General features: G+C 41.0%; 2 protein-coding genes across 5 annotated transcripts in view; one reads left to right on the top strand and one right to left on the bottom strand.

The window, feature by feature from the left end:
- The window catches only part of CHID1 (chitinase domain containing 1), a 353433-nt gene that overhangs the window by 300449 nt on the left and 31147 nt on the right, over positions 1 to 21837 (top strand). The gene's annotated exons all lie outside the window — the stretch shown is intronic.
- The window catches only part of TSPAN4 (tetraspanin 4), a 711838-nt gene continuing 692589 nt past the window's right edge, over positions 2589 to 21837 (bottom strand). For 3 of the 4 annotated variants that reach the window (XM_038405867.2, XM_038405868.2, XM_038405863.2), the window contains 3 exons: positions 19586 to 19717; positions 11186 to 11269; positions 7956 to 8191 (listed from right to left, as the gene is read on the bottom strand). In XM_038405867.2, coding sequence (XP_038261795.1) covers positions 8123 to 8191; positions 11186 to 11269; positions 19586 to 19717 — 285 coding nt within the window. In that variant the 3' untranslated portion in view covers positions 7956 to 8122. Of the gene's footprint in view, positions 7607 to 7955; positions 8192 to 11185; positions 11270 to 19585; positions 19718 to 21837 lie in introns of those variants that run through there. The other variant, XR_006282439.1, reaches the window with a different exon arrangement.

Here is a 21837-nt window from a genome sequence, read left to right as displayed (position 1 = left end):
ACAATAGTAACATTTCAGTATCATGATGTTTGATGATGGTATGGGCTAAAAGCTGACTATAACAGGACCACTTACAAATTTTTATGCCAATGTGAAATTTAAAATTGGTTAACTAGAATGTCTGGCAGGGAAAGAGAAACTTGACATGACAGGCATTTTGAAACATGGTTAAAAAAACCACCCCAAATCAACAGGATACTCTATTGCCTGGGTATAAACAATTAGGGGGAAGACAAATTAGGCTGCAGAGATGAGGGAGTTATGCTGGGTCTTTAAGTTTCTATGGAATTCAATACAATAAAGTTTCTAAAGAATAGAACTAAGGGGACAGTCAGTAAAATGGGAAGGTCACAAGTTTAAAATCCACATGAGGAGGTATTTTAATATGTTGCATACTTGATCTGTGAAACTCATGGCCACAAGATATCATTGAAGTTAAAAGCTTCATAAGATTTTGAACAGAATTAGAAGTTGACATGGCTAATGAGATTGTCAAGTGGTATGTCAGATAGGATGAAGAAAAATTTAAGGGATGTAAACGTTCACACTTCAGGTCACAAACTAGCTACTGAATGATGGAAGAAACATCCCATGAGGACAGGCTTCTCCATTACAAGCTTAAAAACATAAGAATGGCCATACTGGGTCAGACCAAAGGTCCATCTAGCCCAATATCCTGTCCTCTGACAGTGTTCAATGTCAGGTGCCGCAGAGGGAATGAACAGAACAGGTAATCATCAAGTGATCCATCCAATCGCCCATTCCCAGCTCCTGGAAAACAGAGGCTAGGGACACCATCCCTGCCCATCCTGGCCAATAGTCATTGATGGGCCTATCCTCCATGAACGTATCTAGTTCCTTTTTGAACCCTGTGCATTGTGTGGAAAAAATACTTCCTTCTGTTTGTTTTAAACCTGCTGCCTATTAATTTTATTGCGTGACCCCCCCCATTCTTGTGTTATGAGAAAGAGTAAATAACACTTCCATATTTACTTTTTCCATACCACTCATGATTTTATAGCCCTCGATCATATTCCCCCCCATAGCCATCCCAGTTTTATTAATCTCTCCTCATATGGAAGCTGTTCCATACCCCTAAACATTTTTGTTGCCCTTTCCTGAACCTTTTCCAATTCCAATATATCTTTTTTGAGATGGGGTGACCACATCTGCCCACAGTATTCAAGATGTTGGTGTACCATGGATTTATATAGAGGCAATATGGTATTTTCTGTCTTCTTAATGATTCCCAACATTCTGTTTGACTGCTGCTGCACATTGAGTGGATGTTCAGAGAACTATCCACACTGACTTCAAGATCTTTTTCTTGAGTTGTAACAGCTAATTTAGACCCCATCATTTTATATGTATAGTTGGGATTATGTTTTCCAATGTGCATTACTTTGCATTTATCAACATTGAATTTCATCTGCATTTTGTCACCCAGTTTTGTGAGATCCTTTTGTAGCTCTTTGCAATCTGCTCGGGACTTAACTATCTTGAGTAGTTTTATATCATCTGCAAATTTTGCCACCTGACTGTTTATCCCTTTTTCCAGATCATTTGAGTATGTTGAATAGGACTGGGTCCAGTACTGGGCCCAGTACAGACCCCTGGGGGACACTACTATTTACCTCTCTCCATTCTGAAAACTGACCATTTTATACCCATTCTTTCCTATCTTTTAACCAGTTACCAATCCATGACAGCTAACTTTGCTTTAAGAGCCTTTGGTGAGGGACCTGGTGAAAGACTTTCTAAAAATCTAAGTACACTATCTCCACGGGATCCCCCTTGTCCTCATGCTTGTTGAGCCCCCCAAAGAATTCTAGTAGATTGGTGATGCATGATTTCCCTTTACAAAAACCGTGTTGACTCTTCCCCAACAAATTATGTTCATCTACGTGTATGACAATTTTGTTGTTTACTATAGTTTCAACCAGTTTGCCTGGTACTGAAGTCAGGCTTACTGACCTGTAATAGCTGGGATCACCTCTGGCGCCCTTTTTAAAAATTGGCGTGTCATTAGCTATCCTCCTGTCATCTGGTACAGAAGCTGATTTAAATTACAGGTTACAAACTACAGTTCGTAGTTCTACAATTTTACATTTGCGTTCCTTCAGAACTCTTGGGTGAATACCATCTGGTCCTAGTGACTTCTTATTGTTTAGTTTATCAATTTGTTCCAAAACCTCCCCTAATGACACCTCAATCTGGGACAGTTCCTCAGATTTGTCACTGAAAAAGAATGGCTCAGATTTGGGAATCTCCCTCACAGCCGTGAAGACCGATGCAAATAATTCATTTAGTTTCTCCACAATGGCCGAATCATCCTTGAGTGCTCCATCGTCCACTGGCCCCACTGGTTGTTTAGCGGGCTTCCTGTTCTGATGTACTTAAAAAAAAAAAAAAAAAGTTGCTATTACTTATTGAGTCTTTGGCTAGCTGTTCTTCAAATTCTTTTTTGGCCTTCCTAATTATATTTTTACACGTCATTTGCCAGAGTTTATGCTCCTTTCTATTTTCCTCAATAGGATTTAACTTCCACTTTTTAAAGAATGCCTTTTTGTCTCTCACTGCTTCTTTGACTTCGTTGTTTTGCCATAGTGGCATTTTTTTTTTTTTTGGTTCTGTGTTTTTTCATTTGGGGTTTACAGTTAAGTTGACCTCTATTATGGTGTCTTTTAAAAGCTTCCATGCAGCTTGCAGAGATTTCAGTTTTGGCACTGTAATTTCTGTTCAACTAACTTCCTCAGTTTTGTGTAGTTGCCTTTCTGAAATTAAATGCTACAGTGTTGGGCTGCTGTTTCCCCACCACAGGAACGTTAAATTTAATTATATCATGGTCACTATTACCAAGTGGTCCAGCTATATTCACCTCTTGGACCAGATCCTGTGCTCTACTTAGAAATGTCCCATGAGGACAAGTTTCTCCATTATGAGGTTTCTTGCACCTTTCTCTGAAACAGTTTGCTGTGTCCACTCCCTGGCAATGTCTACAATGCAGATTTCTGCCAGCACAGTTGTGTCAGTCGGGGATTGAGGGTGAAGAGGTGTGATATATGATTGACATGGCTGTGCTGGCAAAAGCGCTTTTACCGGTATAGCTTGTTTTGCGGGGGGCGGGGTTGGAATAAAAATTAAAAGCATTGTTGTCCTTGCTAGGAGTGCTTTATCAGTATAGTATACCAATATTCCTATATTGGTAAAGCATTCATAGTGCAGACATGGGTTCAGGCAGGATACCCAACTAGATGGACCTCTCTTTTGATTTGCCATGGCAATACCTATTTTTCATTTTAACACATAGCCAAACATTATCTTTATTGACAGCCTCCTTCTGTCTCCAAAAAAAAAAAGCCCTTGTGTTTCAAAATTGATTCACAATCATGTTCAACTAAATTTAAAAATCAAGCAGAATAAAACTATTTGTGTATCCATGATTAGTGCGGCTATAAACAAGTACACTGACATGAACCCATTATCTTTTTAAAGGGATACTGGTTTGTGAAATCTATAAAATAATCTGCTCCTAAACAAAGAAATGGGCATTCACTTTCCTGGAGGAATTGGCAATAAAAAATAGATAGGATAAAATAGATAAAAAATTAAAGGCAGGCTCTGGAAGATGAGAAAATGGAAGCATACGATGCAGTTTCTAGTGCATGTGTACATATGTCTGTAAACATCCACTGTATATATTACAGCATATGTATGTACATTATAAAGAAATCAAGACATTCAGCTGTAAACTTTAATAACTTTTAAAAAATGTATATTTTAAATGTTGTTGTCCTCTATATGGTGCACAAAACTGTATCATTCCTTCTGTTGCAACGACAAAATCTAAGTAACAAATAACTATCCAATGGGATATTGTACAGATGAGATTCAAACTGAACTCACAATGTAACTCCATATAGAATTTTCCATGGCAATATCATTACTGTGAACAATCTAATGTACAGTGTATAAAATTCATTAATACTGTTGTGAACGAAAGTACTTGTTTAAGCTTAGCGATACCACTTTCTCTCATGCCATGTTTATAGAACAGCTGTTCTATAATCGGGAATGCCTCATGCTGGTAGCTCCCTCCCATCAAGCTGGGACCACTCTCAAATGTTGGAAGGTTGGGGGGGGTCACAACCCCTGAGATATTCAATTGCATGAACTTTAATTTGTTTTTGAGAGGCATTTTATGTAGCAACCACATTTACTGATCCCAGATTAATGTTTTTGTACAACATCTGTGCAGTTAACTACTATCCATTATTTCTAGGTCCAAAGAGAATCAAGAAATACCATGTCCAGGGTTTTTTGCCAGGTAGATATAGAGCAGAAACTGAGGTGAATTTTATTGAGTCTGTGCTACAGGATTAGAATTAAGTAATCCTATTGAATAGGCAATAAAAGATGGCTGCTCTGGACAGCTACAGGAAAATAAAACCGTATTATCAATATATTTAATAATTATGATACGGGATAGCAAAGCTAAAAAAGTATGGCAGCCAGAAACTTAAAGCCAAATCCTGGTCCCACTAACTTTAATAGGATCAAAGTTGGGCTTCGTACAGTGAAAATCAATCAAAAAGGGCCTGACTCTTTTAACTGGGGACATAGACTAAACCTTAACTCTGGATTCCCTGGCTTTGGTCCTGTTTTACATTTTAAAAGTCCTCCTTTTTATTACTCCCTCCCCCCTCCCACCCATAAAATCATTGATTTAGGAGAGGAATTGGAATGACTTCTGTGCTGCTCCGAAGACATAGAGCCTTTTAACATGTGCCTGGTGTACTATATGATGATTGTAATGAACCAGTCTAAAGTTAAATGTCTACTAAGGAAATGTCTTTTACAAGGTGTGGTGGTTGTTACAGATACACTACCCAACCAGTTCTCTTACTCAGAATATCTCATTTTAAAAAAATCTGAAGTGCTTAAGTGGATTGTAATATGGGGCAGTGGTTTGAAGTCAGATTCTTTTGGTAGTGTCTGTAAGCTTATGTGAAAATAGTCAATAGCATCGAATGCAGATTCCAGTTCACCAATATCTGCACTGGCACCATGCTGGAGACCCAGCTTAGACAAATATCAAAGTCTTGTTGCATTGCTGTTAATGCCTTTCTGGCTTTACACGCCCCCAATTACAAAGAGATGCTCACGCTTTATCTCCTAGGAGGCTAAAAACCAGAGAGGCAATTTACATAATTGTAAAGCAGCACAAACTGTAGCAAATGATTTAGCACAATCAGAAAAAATGACTGAAGGCTAGATCATTCCACCTTTTCTCCCTGCCTTCCTTCAATGGACTTGGCCAAAATCTTGCAGTCTCCACTGGGCTCTGCATGTGAACTAGGGGATTCACATGAGGAATGAGTTGTACTCCCTACCCTTGAGACCATTTTGTAGAGCCTTTGAGGGAACCTCCAATCCAGCTCTGCCAGAGGATGGTGCATTGTTTTAAAAACGGTAAGTGGGATTGCTACAAATAGACTCGTCTGTCATTAAAAATTATCATGCAGGCAACAGTCCCAGTGGCTCAGCTGAAATTGATGACTTGTTAATGCATTCCTCACTCCATTATTCTGCTCCTTAGAGATAGAACCTAGAGCTCTCAGGAGGAATGCCTGTGAGTAGAGCTGTTCTAACGAGCCAGGGCAAGAACTTATGCTAATTGTACAATTCAACTTTGGACTAGATGTGGGAGGGTGCGGCAGGAATAGAGGAACACACCAAACAAAAACTGTGCTTTAAGAACAGAATTTGTCTCAGTCCTGCTCACATGTGGAAGAATTTCTGCATCATGCCAGGTAACTTCACACAAACACCTGATTTGTGACACATACCCTGGACCTCTTTATTGGTGCTTGACTTAAAGGCCTCATCATCTTGTTTTCTGCATTTGTGAAATGCCCATTAATGTTGATTGATAGATGTCAGTGCCCACTAGAAAGGTGGTAAGGAAGCCTATTTCTTGTGTGTGAACCACACTATAGCAAGAATCTGCACTAAGCCATTAAGAGTCTGGATACTCTGCTCCAGCTGTAGTAACTAAAGGATGAATACGTGTTCTTTAGAGAAACAAGGTGGGTGAAGTAAATCTTTTATTGGGCCAATAAAAGAGATTACTTCACCCATCTTGTTTTAGGCATGTTGATTCCAAGCTACTAAATATCCAAACTCCATACACGTGGCTTTGGAAGTCAGAGGAGGAGAAGGCGAGCAACCACGATTACCACTACTCAGGGTTGCTGCAGAGCCGCATGGTGTTGCTTTGGGCAGATACCATAGCTCTTGCCTGAAGGATGGTTCTTCTCGGTAGGCCCCCTCCTTCCAACCACAGCAACCCTGTTCATGATGCTGCAGCTCTCTGAAAACTTTGCCAAGCCTGTTAACTTATATCACCACCTCAGGATTTGACAGAGTTAAATAGAGGGTTCATTTAAATCACAATTTTCTCACTTGTTATGTAATGGCAGAAGGGTAAGGGTGGTACAGAACATCTATAAAATACCATGGAGTATAGCAACCTTTCTCTAATGGATACTGCCCCTGGCTACCAGGATCGAGATGGAGCATGATCCAGCAGACAGAATCACTCAAAGCTGTATGTCTACATTGCACAACACCATAGGCTGTATTAGGCCTACCCTCAGGTTAGAAGTTTGCTGGATGAAAGGTTTTCTTGCAATTCAATGAAAATTCCCTCAAAGCACAATTCACACATTCTCTTCAATTATGACAGTGGGGGAACACATACACAGAAATTTGTTTTCCTGCAGAGAGGAGTTGTGACTGATGCTTGTTTTGCAAATTCCAGCAGGGACAGGTGTTGCTACTGAGCAAGCCTGTATAAGGAGGGAGAAAAAAGCTTGAAAGTTGACTCCAGTTCCCACTGGGAACAATTTTCCATGGATAATATAAATAAGTAGTTTAGCAGGAAAACATCTCAAGTCTTAAGCTAAGCACTGTGTAATACATGTTTCTTTGACAAGGCAAACCGTATACTATCTCAGATGATACTGTCCCAGGGTAAATTAATGACATTCATTGAAGAAACAGCTGACAGCTCTTTAAGTGTAGAAATGAGTGCTAGTTGCTGGTAGACTGACTTGAAACAGGAATGGAAAAAATAAAACCATAGGAGAGTGACAGAGAAAGCCTACTCACAAGTTGTTTATAGAAATGAAGATACAGCTGAAAGTAATTACTTGTTTCCCCAGAGGTAATAGTGACAGTGTCTCCTACAAGAAATAATACTTCATTATTTCCCTTTGAGTATTTGTTCACTTGGAATGTGAAATGGGGTAGAAAGCTTCCATCTTCTGAGGGGAGATGCAGGGTTATTTCACCTCTCTTCAGAATGATAAGTGTCTATGAATATATTATACACGCACACCCTTATCGGTTCTATACCACTGCAAATTAATAAGTGACACAACGTCCACTTAGACTTTTTTCCCTTACCAGACAGATCTCATTACTCAGATCCTGATTAGCTCTTGACTTCAGAACACATGAGACTAAAAACACTTCTGAAGTTGACCTGCTCCTGGTTGCAAAAACCTTCTTAAGACAGTTTGGAGGCTTGTTGTGACACTAGCTGCATACAAAGACAAATTGTAGTAAAATGACAGATCCATCAATTTAGCTATTCCATGCCTTCTTTTTTCAATACTGAAGGATATTTAACTTTCCACTCTTCCCCTACCCCCCTAAACACACCAGCCCATGACATATTCTGGAAGGAAACCTTTCTGTATTCCTGGAGCTCTTTTCAGTGTCTGCAGACTATGCTAGCATGGGTTTGCAGACCAGCTCCTCTTAAGCAGCATCTTCAGTCTTGCCACAGTCCATGCAAAGGGAACTGTTTTCGTCTGTTATGTTGGAGCATTCTTTTTTTTTAAAGACAATGCTTCCTCCTCCTGCCTATGCCAATCTGAGTACTGAGCTTCCCCATCCTTTTTTTCCTCCCTCAATAAACTAGGGTAATTTACAAAACCTTCAGAGCTATAGGATAATACACAGTTTATCTTACATAGAAAAAAGATCAGATGAATGAACATGAAGGAGCTTTCTCCTATGTCCTTTTGAGAAGCAAAGAGGCTTGAGATGGTTTCTACGCGCAGTAGGTGTCTGCCTTGACTACCTGGCAATACATGGTCATTGCAAAGGTCAATCCAAGAATCTAAAGAAACAAAACAAAAATTAAATTGACAGACATCAGTATTACAAAAAAAGGTTAGATCCACCTTATTGAAGTTGCAAAGTCAAACACTCAAAAGTTAGGAAATGCCAGAATTAAGGTTACTCGTGCAACATGACTTTGTCCCTATATGCATATGTCTTATGATATAGTTTTTATGCGATCACAGGAGCCTGCTCTGCTTTGCCCCTCTACACCACTCTTGCTCTGTCCATGTCCTTCTCCTGGCACCCATGATTGCAGACAATGGCCCTGCTCTCAGGTCTGGTGCCAGGTATAAAAGCAGCCCTTATTTGCTGGGAAATAATGAGGAATCAGTTGCTGAAAGATATTTTACTTTACAGTAGTGACCCACCCAGATGGCCGTGGGTCTGTATTTGTCACGGTATCCATCACTATGGGAGAAAATGTTTTTTCCAAAGCTATGTGATTTCATGAACACATCCCTGGAGCGAAGAGTGCTGACAATCATTAGAGTCCATCTCTGCCAAAAAATAAGCAGGCTCCATCAACAATGCACCTGCTCTCAATAGGCCTGAGCAAAGCTTTGAGATTAATCAAGAGGCTGTGGTCCTACACTGAGAGATAGGAGAAATAGTTTCTATTCCCAGTTCTGCCACTGACCTACGGTGTGTATCCTCAAGGGGAATTAGGTGCCTAAATACCTCTGAGGATTTGGGGGCTCATCTCTTTTCCTAAGTTTTCCGATATGGAAAATGGCAATCATGATACTTACCCTCATTTGTAAAATACTTAGATAAAAGAACTAAGTGTAGCTGCTGCTATTTCTGCCAAAGCTTAGTTGTAATCACTTCCTCAGGGTTAAATGTTTATCATGTAGCAGTTCTTTATATATATATTCTTTGAAATGATTAGTTTGGCCATTTTAAAATTAATTGGTTAAATGGCAATTCCCTACAAAGACTATTTTTTAAAGAGACTTTGAGCAATGATATTGGTAGTTTTATCTGCGCACAGACAGAGACATTTTTAGTTTAAATAAATGGCTTTTGATCTCTAACTTCCAGACTTTGCTCTGGATTTTTATACCACGGAATGGAATTCTTTTGGCTATTAAAGCAGCTGCTTTATTCATTAGAAAACTGATCTTTTCCTGACTCAAAGCAGATGAGCGTGTCAGAAGATGTCTGCATGTGGCAGTCTCCAATAGGGTGGGTTAATTTTGCACATTTGTTTATTGAGGCCCATAGCATGCACCAACTGAGAAGATTCTCCTACAATACTAGGTATATGGTTGGTTTTTTTTTTAAAGGGATTACTTGTGTATGACTTCTTTTCACAAGTGCACTTCCTTGTACTTCAAAAGTGCTAGCCAAAAAAAGCCATCAAGCAATTAAGGCCTGATCCAAATCCCACAGAACTCAATGGAGAGAATCTCATTATGATTTTTGGATCTTTAATCAATAATTAGGTTCAAACAGGTGGGGGCAGGGGGAAGACCCCTGGCAAAAGCTTTTGAAGTTTGAAGAATTTTCTATGCTTTTCATAATTTTCACTACAATTTTACCTCCAGTAAACATTTCAAAAATTGTTTTCCTAATGGAAACAAGTCATTACAATTGGTCAGATGTATACAATATGATTTTAAATGCTCTACATATAAACACTGTCTATTGGGGATGGATGATATGATCTTATGAACAGTGTAACTAATACATCTTTTAAAGACTCCCTAAATGCGGCATGTGTACCCAACAGCCACCCTCTAAAGTGTGGTTATAGACCAAATAGGGAGGCTCAAGCTCTGTTTGCTACACTATTTCACTGCTCATATCTATTCCCTAAGCACCTTCACTCACCTCTGTTTGAGAAGAAAGTAAGTTTCTCATTATTATAGTTCCCAACTCAAATATGTGCTTTACCAATGAGGGGCCAGTAAAAGACAATGGAAGAGTCAGGGGTATGCAGTTCTGCCTAATGCATCAGCAGCAACACCATGAGCCAGTTCTGATTCCAGACTCTCTATTGCTGGAGGCATGCAAAGCATAAAACCACTTCTTAATTGAGAGTTACTGAACAGTTAGTGTAGAGTAATCATACTTCCAACTTGTATGCTAAGTATGAATGAGATATGAAAGTCACTGCTAGAAAATAAGGGTATGTTTATGCTGCAGTCAGACGTATGACTGCAGCATACAGAGACGCACCCAGTCTAGCTTTAATCTAGCTAGCGTGATTACCAAAAGCAGTGAAGCCACAGCAGCCAGCCAAAGTAACTATCCACACTGGCATAAAACATTTTCAATAAAACTGAAGCCCGTGCTGCTATTGGTGCTCCTGTTAGTTGGATTAAAGCCAGACTGGATATGTCTACACGTGTTGCAGTCATACCGCTGATTGCAGCATAGGCATACCTATACATAAGGCATCAGCACGCTTTTAATTTTTAGCCATGTTTCTGGTCAGAGCCATGCTTGAAATACAAATATAGGTCCTGTACCTGTAAAGAAATAAAATACCTGCCTGACTTTATTCATGTGCAAATGCTTTTGAAGTTAATGGGAATACTAACATAAAGAAAATCAAGTATATCATTGCGTATGCAAGATTGAGGCTTCTGTTTAAGTGCTTTGTTAAAATTTAATATAAACATTCCCCTGCTTGTTTTGCAAGCTAAACCCAGTTTACGCTAAGGCAAGAGAACCGGAAGATGAAACCGACTTGTCTGGTTTTGCTGGCCATGTTGAGTGACAAAAAGTAAATAAATAAATCATATCCTAATCATTTAGGGCATTAAAAAAAGGAAACTGTGTAGATATTAATAGTAACATATACTGTATATAATTTTTATTATTGCAGTTTCTCTCTGATATTTTGGTTACAGTAAAAATCCAAGGAAGATTTAATAGACTATTTTGGAAATTGTTAAAAATAGGCTGGGAAGAAATAACACAGAAAGCAGTTTGTTTCCATAATTTGTAATCCAACTGCAAAGAAACTGAAATAAGAGCCCACCTGAACCAAAGCTGTGCACAGGGCAAAGATCCCCACTGCGAGCAGGTTTTCCTGGAGCCATATTTTCACTGTCTCATAACAAGGCTAGAAAAGAGAGAGTTTTATATTAGACACAAGCATAAACCTCTAGTCCACTGGGAACGTGAAGGCACATATAGGAATGAGACAGGTCAAACTAGCTAGAATTGTCATTTCAGCATTGTCACTAACACAATCACTTTCTGGCTTGAGACTTTGAATGTAACATTGATTTTTAATGACACAGAAAGATGTGCATCCAAATGGCCATATGGTTTGGGCAGTGGGCATGAGGTGCTGCTGCTCTAAAAGCTACAAATCCAGTACTAAAAGTCAGCAGGTGCTGATTTCTGGCATGGCTTTTTTTGCCCTGTAAAAGCTAAGTATCAACATTTTGTAATTTCAAAATCAATTTTACAGTTTTCCTGGGACATGGTAATATGTGAGAAGGTTGAAATAATGTTCTATAAAGAAAACAGTTAATCAGAGTCTGTAGTAAGAGCCATTGTGTTGTGCCCTGCTTTACAATATGTATCCACTCTATACCATTCTGCATAATTTAGGTTTGCATTACAGAAGTTCCTCGATTATTTTCTTCCCAGTTTAATTACTAGGCATGGGGCACATCTAAGAATGTAACATACAAATGGCCAAACTGGGTCAGACCATTGGTCCATCTAGCCATTCTGACAGTGACTGATGCCAGACACTTCAGACGGATTAAAAAGAACTGGGCAGTTATCAAGTGATCCATCTCATTGTCCAGTCCCAGCTTCTGGCAAATGGAGGTTTAGGAATATGGTGTTGAATCGCTGACCATCTTGGCTTATAGCCATTGATGGACCTTGTACCCCATAATGCTTTATGGAAATATGCTTATGAATGTATATAACTGGAATATGTTATATGCCAGTGCTACTCAAAGTGGTGCTCCGTGGACCAGCACCATTGGCTGATGGTCCACGGCACCTGGGACCCGAGGCAGCGCGTTCTGCTTGCGCCGGCTCCGCTCCACGCGCGCTGCCCCGGCTCGTGCTGGTTCGACTGCAGCTGCCAGCGACTCTGCCACGGCTGCTGCCATTGGCCGGGTCGCTCCCCCTCCCCTCACCCTTACACCGCGGAGAGGGAGAGGCGCTGCCCGAGCTGCAGTGTGTGTGTTTCCTGCATGTTGTGCCATCCATTCATGCTGCCCCCTGCCCAGTCCCGAGCAGATAAAGCCCATGGACACACTAATAAGGAGAAGACTCATTAATCTCTGGCAATTTCTTGGGCTTGGCTGCCACCCCCTCTCCTTTCCTCACCCCTCCACGCCACTCCAAAAAAAAAAAAAAGACCAAGTAGCCCCTTGCTGCTGGAAGACAGTTTAGCGCAGGTTTGAGGAGAGGAGGATTAATTATTATTGTTGGTGTTGTTGCTCCGTGAAATTTGACAGCATCTGCACTGATCAGCAGAGCTGGTGGAGGAAAAATCCGCTCCCACCCTACAACCTGCTGCGGTGTCTAAGCCCCCTAAAAAATGTCTGCCAACTTTTATTATATTCATTATATTGTTTCTGATATAAATTAATATTACTACGAATGTTCAAATAATATATTCTTGGATCATAAACAAATAATAGTCATTTTATTCTATCTGCACAGACGCACAGCTTTTCAGTCAGTCTTCAATGTATTTAAATAGGAACATCTCCACGAGTACGCCACACTCCCATTCCAATTTAAGTTAAGTGCCTAATCAAGAAACACTTCACAGACAATGGACCTTGGAAGACTCCAATCCACATAAGTCTACCTGAGGACGTTCAAGGTAGCATGTGAAAAATGGCTGCCATCTGTAAAGTTCTGAGTCATGCATAGACATATGACTTGCCCATGTGACTCCAAAACTCCATCTTGTAGCTGAGATTCTAAACAGGGGGAGGGAGGGGTGTCAACCCACAAGAGAAGAACTATATAAAGTCCTGCAAAACCCCTCCATTTTGTCTTCAGCTGGCTCAAGAGATAGCCTCTCCACCCAAAAAGGATACCTGAAAGAAACTGAAACAAAGGACAGTAACCACAGGGGTGTGAGTGATTGCTGGACCCAGACTAGAAGGAGGCTAGTTTGTAAAAGAAGCTTACTGGAACATCTCTGAGGGTGAGATTTCATCTGTAATCACTTTCTTACTGCATTAGGCTTAGACTTGCATGTTTTATTTTGCTTGGTATTTCACTTTGTTCTGTCTGTTGAACCACTTAAATCCTACTTTTTGCAGTTAATAAAATCACCTTTTACTTATTAATTAACCCAGGGTATGTATTAATACCTAGGGGGCCAAACAGCTGTGCATATCTCTCTATCAGTGTTATAGAGCACAAACAATTTATGAGTTTGTCCTATATAAGCTTTATACAGGGTAAAACAGATTTATTTGGGGTTTGGACCCCACTGGGAGCTGGGCATCTGAGTGCTGGAGACAGGAGCACTTCTTAAGTTGTTTTCATAGAATCATAGAATATCAGGGTTGGAAGTATCGAGGACTCAAACCCCAGATGGCATAGTTCATTGTCTGACCGGAGAGAGACAGGCTACACCAGCAAGGTCCAAACACAAAGCTCTTTATTGAAGGGTGCCCACAACAATAGAGAGCAGTCCGTCTCCAAAGAGAACCAGCAGCCTCTATGTAAAACTAAATAGGTTTTTATAGACAGTCCTGTCGCGTCACAAATTTATTCATAAAGCAGCCCACCCCTCCCCTATGTTAGTTAAAAATCCTCTTTTTCTATTATGCATGCACTTTTACCCCCTTATTGTAGATAACTTTTAGCAAATCGTAATGCTTCACTAACTTTCTTATCAGTATGGGTGTCAACCAGGAGACAAGGAGTTAAGAACAGACATAACACAAAAACAGGGAGTGGAAAACAGTGCCCCCGTATCTCAAGGACTGTTCCCAGTACATCTGGTACAGGAATGCAGGGCTCGCCTTTTTTCTCATTCTCTGTAACAAACAAAAAGAAAAGGAGTACCCGTGGCACCTTAGAGACTAACAAATTTATTAGAGCATAAGCTTTCGTGAGCTACAGCTCACTTCATCGGATGCATTTGGTGGAAAAAGCAGAATCCGATGAAGTGAGCTGTAGCTCACGAAAGCTTATGCTCTAATAAATTTGTTAGTCTCTAAGGTGCCACGGGTACTCCTTTTCTTTTTGCGAATACAGACTAACACGGCTGCTACTCTGAAACCTGTAACAAACAAGTATTCCTTCATTCTACTTTCAGGGACTTTCCCAGCAGCCTTTCTTGGCCTGACTTTGGTTCAGTTGGCCTAACTGCTTCATGTTTAACTTTTCTCACCTAACAAAAGGGACCTCAGGAGGGCATCTAGTTCATTCCCCTTCTCAAACCAGGACCAATCCCCAACTAAATCATCCCAGCCTGGGCTTTGTCAAGCCTGACCTTAAAAACCTCAATGGAAGGAGATTCCACCACCTCCCTAGGTAACGCATTCCAGTGCTTCACCACCCTCCTAGTAAAAAAGTTTTTCCTAATATCCAACCTAAACCTCCCCCACTACAACTTGAGACCATTATTCCTTGTTCTGTCATCTGCTACCACTGAGAACAGTCTAGATCCATCCTCTTTGGAACCCCCTTTCAGGTAGCTGAAAGCAGCTATCAAATCTCCTCTCATTCTTCTCTTCTGCAGACTAAACAATCCCAGTTCCCTCAGCCTCTCCTCATAAGTCATGCGTTCCAGTCCCCCAATCATTTTTGTTGCCCTCCACTGGACGCTTTCCAATTTTTCCATGTCCTTCCCAAAACTGGACACAGTTCTCCAGATGAGACCTCACCAATGTTGAATAGAAGGGAATGATCATGTCCTTCAATCTGTTAAGCCTGCAGCTTTTGGGGGACGTTGTTCAGACCTGGGTCTGTGTTTGTAGCAGGCGAGCGTGTCTGACACAACCAGGCAGGGCACTGGAGTCCCAAGCTGCCAGAGAAAACGGGCTCAGAGGTAGTCTCTGCACATCAGTTGGCAATCCCAAGGTGGTTTCTGTGATCCAACCCATCACAGACTTACCCTCCATGAACCTATCTAACTCTTTTTTTTAAACCAAGTTATGCTTTTGGCTTGCACAACACCCCAAGCAAGGAGTTCCACAGGTTGACTGTGCATTGTGGGAAGTACTTCCTTATGTTAATTTAAAACCTGCTGCCTATTAATTTCATTGGTTCTTGTGTTGTGTGAAGGTATAAATAGCACTTCCCTGTTCAGTTTCTCCACAAGATTCATGATTTTATAGACCTCTATCATATCCACCCTGAGTCATCTCTTTTCTAAGATGAACAGTCCTAGTTTTTTACTCTCTCCTCATGGAAGTTGTTCCATACTATTAATCATTTTCATGACCATTCTTTTCCAATTCTAATATACCTTTCTTGAGATGGGCGACCAGAACTGCATGCAATATTCAAGGTGTGGGCATACCATGGCTTTATATAGGGGCATTATATTTTCCATCTTATAATCTTATTCCTAGCCTTTGTTTCCCATCTTTTAACCAGTTACTGATCCATGAGAGGACCTTCCCTCTTATCCCATGACTGCTTATTTTGCTTACAAGCCTTTGGTGTGGGACTTTGTCAAAGGTTTTCTGAAAGTCCAAGTGCGCTATATCAACCAGGTTTCAGAGTAGCAGCCGTGTTAGTCTGTATTTGCAAAAAGAAAAGGAGTACCCGTGGCACCTTAGAGACTAACAAATTTATTAGAGCATAAGCTTTTGTGAGCTACAGCTCACTTCATCGGATGCATTGATGAAGTGAGCTGTAGCTCACGAAAGCTTATGCTCTAATAAATTTGTTAGTCTCTAAGGTGCCACAGGTACTCCTTTTCTTTATATCAACCACCCTTGTCCACAAGCTTGTTGACTCCCCTCAAAGAATTCTAATAGATTGGTGAGGAACGATTTCTCTTTACGAAAGCTGCGTTGACTCTTCCCCAACATATTGTGTTCATCTATGTGTCTGATAATTCTGTTCTTTACTATAGTTTCAACCAGCTTGCCTGGTACTGAAGTTAGGCTTACCAGCCTGTAATTGCCATGAGCGCTTCTGGAGCCCATTTTAAAAATCAGCTTTACATTAGCTTTCCTCCAGTCATTTGATATAGATGCTGATTTAAGCGACAGGTTACATACCACATTTAGTTCTGCAATTTCATATTTGAGTTCCTTCAGAACTCTTGGGTGAATACCATCTGGTGCTAGTGACTTATTGCTGTTTAATTTATCAATGTTTTCCCATACTTCCTTTACTGACACCTCAATCTGGGACAGTTCCTCAGATCTGTCACCTAAAATGAATGACTCAGGTTGGGAATCTCCCTCACATCGTCTACAGTGAAGACCATGTTCTGATATTACTGGCCCAGCCCTTTAAGAGCTCTAGCAGCACCGTAGTAAAGGGTCAAACATGCAGTACGGTTCCATGTGACTATTGAGAAGGTGGTGGGAATAGCCTGTATTAAAAATGAGTTGTTTTTCAGGATCATTATAGTTGAAAATTGGACAATTAGTTTGTTAAAGTCTGAGGCCACAAATATTTTATTCTTCATGGATCTTTTCCCTGCCATTAGAATATTTCCTAAGGTTGAAAATTTTGGTTTGGGGAAGGATTTGGAAGAACCTTTCCTATCTATTCTTTCTGCTGCTCATGCATGGTCACAGCCCCTTTTGCTATGCAGCATGGCATAAATTATGTGGGGAGCTTCAGAACAGTGGCAACCACCCCCCAAGGTCACATAAATGGTCATGAATCTCCCTTTCCTCCTTAGCCTGATACAGAACTTCCCCCTCCCTCCCCCAGCCTGCTGCCATAAGTTGTCACTAAGCAACCCCCTCAGGAATTTGTAGACAGCCAGGAGCAGGATTGCAGGCTCCTGAGAGTCATGCCTGGGTGGGATTTTCAATATTGCCTAAGTAACTGGTGAACATAAATCTCACTGAAAGTTACTTAGGAGCACAACACCCATTGCATTAAGTGTTTTTGAAAACTCCACCCCAAGAAGAGGGCTGCAGCTGATGAAATTGTATATTATCAGGCTGGCTTTTCAAGAGGAGGTGGTTGACTAGTGGAGCTCATGAACTCTGCCTGAATTTTCCACAGCAAGTGCTTCCTACGAAAGCATTCCCCTGATGCCTGCATTCCCTTTAGCCTCCTCAACCACTGCATGGCTTGCTCGCCACCAAGTCCCCAGATGGCCATTCACATGGCACAGAAATGGATTTAGAGTGTTCAGCTGACTTACAAATAGGAGAGTGTTAAGGCCTTATGCACATTCACTGAAGTGGCTGGTTTGCTTCCTTTGTGCCAGTCCCAGCCCCAGCTGATGGACTGTGTAGTTAAACATCTAGTCTGCGTTGCTTTCACAATATGTATAAGGAAAAAGGTATTAATCTACAGCAGTGACTAGGTGTTTGGCCCTGCTCGCCGGCTCTCATCCCCATATTCAAGAACAAGAAAAGCTGTTTTTTCTTTATCCAAAATGTTATGTGAAGGTAACTGGAGGCTGTACAGTAGAGCTGGGAGACGTGTTGATTAGAACCAAACCAGCTTTGGTTGGAGTCCAGCCTCTGTTTAGAAATTTCAGGCCATGCTTGTGAAGTTTCATTGAATTCAGGCTGAGAATTGAATTTCTTTTTTGCTTCACTTGGAAAGCAGCAAAACTCCCTTTTTCCACCTCAGTAGCTGCCCTTGCCTGAAGACCTTCCCTACAGCTATCTATGGTATAAAAGGAGGGTCCTAGGACTCATTTAGGAGATGGGTAGGGTGTCTGGCTACTGGCTCAGGGAGGAGCTCGATGAGGATTTGGGGGCGGGGCTTACCTCTGGAGGCTTGAGTCTGATAAAAGCAAACTACAGGGGTTTATTCGTTGAGCTCACAAATGCTGGGCCTGATTCAAAGATCACGGAAGTCAGCAGAAAGGCTTCAGTGGGACTTAGATCAAGCTCCCTGTCAGGAACTGAACTTTGCAGGGTTACACAGCTCTAGTTCCTGGTTAATGTCCGTGTCACTCCAACCTGTTGCTACTGGGTTCCACATCAGGGCCTCTGATAATCATGAGGGTATGTGTTTGGTTGCATCCTGTTCCACCTCTACAGATGCAACACTAAACTGCAAGGCACTCTCTCTTTCCTGGTCAGTCAGTGCTCCTCTGCTCATGATGTAGGCCAAAAGCCTAATGGGAAGAAATTGTCTCAAGTAAAATTGTACTCCATTTTGCTTATTTTGCCTTATACTCCATTTTGCTAGCTTGAATTAGTAAGAAGAAATTATAGCCTTGAATTAGTAAGAAGAAATTGTTCTGAGTTTATTTTTTGCTGATTGTGTTAACATTTGTTCTTAGAAGGATAGAACTTTTAGGGCTGTAATTGCCTTATTTACTGTTTGGTGTGAGTGAAGAATGTATGGTAATTCACTGAGAAAGGACAATTTATTATCAATCACCAGGATGGCAGATTGACAACCTTAAAGCAGAGGCATATACCCCAAGAACGAGATAAGGAGTTGAGCCAAAGGGGCAGATAAGAAACAGCTGCGGATTCTCCCAGTAACAATTCAAAATACTGCTAATTAAGAGCAACCTTGAATACCTCATGATTGACAGCTCCGGTGTGACACAGCAAGGTCCAGAGACTTGTATGGGAACTTATTACTATAAAATAAGGGTGTATTGCCATGGGACTTTGGGTTTGTTCTGCATCAACATTGGACCTGCATATGCTGATTTTTATGCTTAAATTGTACTCTCAATAAACACGGCATATTTTTAAATCTTTTAAAAAAGATTCCATGTGCTTCTTATAAGCATAACAATGAGATCATTGTCAGCAGTAGCCATGTGTCCGGAGAGATGCATGTGACTTCCAGAGCCCAGTGCTGTCTCTTGGGAGGGAAGAAACCCCAGCTCTCTGGAAAACTCTTCAAGGTGCTGGTTTCACTGCATAGTACAAGGTGAAATAATGGCCCTTGTAGCTCTGTGAGGCCATTTTATGATGATCAAGTTTTAATGTTTCCAGTAAAAAGAAAAGGAGTACCCGTGGCACCTTAGAGACTAACAAATTTATTAGAGCATAAGCTTTCGTGAGCTACAGCTCACTTCATCGGATGCATTTGGTGGAATTTTTTTTTTTTCCACCAAATGCATCCGATGAAGTGAGCTGTAGCTCACGAAAGCTTATGCTCAAATAAATTTGTTAGTCTCTAAGGTGCCACGGGTACTCCTTTTCTTTTTGCCTCCTATAGACCTGTTGGTGGCCATCCCCCATACCTCCCTTATGTCGATTGAATTAAAACAAGGCTTAGATAACTGCCCTTGCAGCTGACTGAGAGGAGTACTCACAGCTTTCCACCAGGTCCCCGGGGAGTGGAGTCCACAATTCTCGCTGAATTCCAAGCAGCACGAGTCTGGCACCCGTGTAGTATTGTACACTTCAAACCAGTCGGTGTAGTTCGAGACCCCACAGCATCTGAACTGGAGGAGGAAAAAAGCAAGGATGACATTCTGAGTGTGCTCTGGGGTTTATGGGCAAAAGACATCATTCATTACATAATGCCGCATTTTTACTTGTTTTGAGGAAATGGAAGAATTTTCCACACCTCTTGCTGGGCACAAGCATTCTCTTAGGCCTACTGCCTCACTCTGTGTATTGGGTTTGGCTAATGGGGAGGGGAGGACCCATTAGACAGTAAAGAAATAAACTCCTGTCTCCCCACTTTGCTCAGGTAAAGCAGCTATAGTTTTCTTCCCCCCTTCCCTTACATGTCTCCCATGCTGCTTAAGAGTGTTGTCCCATGAGCAGCTTGAATGGGAGAATCACTAAGCAAAACCATACATTTGTAGTGGCAAAACAGTGAAGGAGCTGAAACTCAGGAATCACAGCCATGGATTAGGATTATTCCCACTTTGCCTAAAAGAATGTAATCTGCCTGAGAGCGACTGTCATGGTGTTTTACTCCTTGCTGCCAGGAGTCATGACCTTGAGATGCTTGTCTGCCACCCTCCAAGTGGCGAAGGGATTGTGTTTTGTATTGAACACTGTAGCAGACAGTCTCCTGATTAGAGTCACCATCACACTGTCCTCCTCTGTTGTTCATTACTAATGATTGACTCTCCAAGTCTTTGTTCCTCAATTAAAGCTTTTTTCCCTTCCTCCCCCTCTTCTGGAACAATTCAGTAACATTGTAGTTTGAGGTCACTAAATGAAATCATGAGCACAAATTTGAGACATCACTGAAGCAATCACTCAGAGTGAATAAACTGATGCTGAAGAGAAAGCTGCATTACATGTCAGTAATGGGAAGGAAAATACAGAAAATGTACATCGCTCATCCATGAGATTGGCCCTATAGCCACCTTTCTCCTCTGGGAGCTGGGTTCAATACTACCCATGTCATATGAAGGGCTAAGGCTCACTGGGCTTATCTCCCATCCATCACCTCCTGTGCTACTCTTATAGGTGTGGACTCTGTACTTGTTTTGGAGCTTGAGTGCTGATGAATAAAAATACCTTGCATGGATATACAAACATTAGTTCCCACCAATCATGAGAAGGAATGTTACATTTTCAACGCTCTGTAAAAACATCAGCTAATTAGTTTACAGCCATGATGACCTCTCAAGGTTTTATTTTTAAAGTTGCTGTCATATCCAGGGACATGGGATATCTTTTGAAATCTGTATGGACGATTGCTGCTGTAAGGGATGCATGGTCACATAGGAAATGACAAAACTCAGGTCCTGCTGCTTACATGGGAGCTAAAGGAGACTCTTCTTTATAACAATAGTATTAGGGCTTATTGGCACACTGCCACATATGTGCAGAGATTGGCTCTGCCATTCTAGCCATTAGAGTTGCACAGTACCCAGCACCTCACACCAAAATCAGTGTTCAACAGAAATGTTTCTCTGTGCTCTCACATAATACATACTCTCCCAGCAAATGTTTCTGAGTTTTGCTGGGGGAAAATTTGCACACACACCCACACACTACTTTGATCTTTGGCTGGTGCTGTAAATCAGTCATTAGCATGCACTTTTTTGACTTGTGAGATCAGAAAACAGACTTTTAAAATACATTTAATATTTTTTTAAAAAGTGCCCTGCAAGGAAAAATGTTTGTTTCTTTTTGCTCTTTTACGATAGTCATTTTTGGTCTTTCTCTTTAACATTGTTCTTTCACTGCTTGTTTTTACATTCGAAATCTGAGGGCTTGTCTGTTCTGTTTTTGATGGTGGACTCTTGGATGATGGGAGAACTAGCTGGATTATGATACTACAAGAGACTGAAAACTGAGCAATTGAGTGGGGAAGAGATTTTTTAGTCACACTGTCCAAAACTATTATTTTAACTATATGGACTCAGCACCTGACAAATATTTGAGAGTGAAAAACTCTCTGTTAAAAATTCAAACACATCCAGGTTGATTTTTTTCAAATGAAGACTTAGAAAATGCCCATGCCAGCTCTTCGTTTTTCAAGGAGTCCTCCCTCAAAACGGAAAGACAAATCTTCATATACCTGACATTTATGGGCTTTTTTAAATGTGTGGGGGGGGGAGAGAGATGATGTGCTTTTCCCCCAAATCATAAACAA

The sequence above is a fragment of the Dermochelys coriacea genome, chromosome 6, assembly GCF_009764565.3.
Source record: "Dermochelys coriacea isolate rDerCor1 chromosome 6, rDerCor1.pri.v4, whole genome shotgun sequence".
NCBI lineage: Eukaryota > Metazoa > Chordata > Testudines > Dermochelyidae > Dermochelys > Dermochelys coriacea.
The sequence above is the reverse complement of the archived record's forward strand: the minus strand, read 5'-3'. Positions and strand labels throughout refer to the sequence as shown.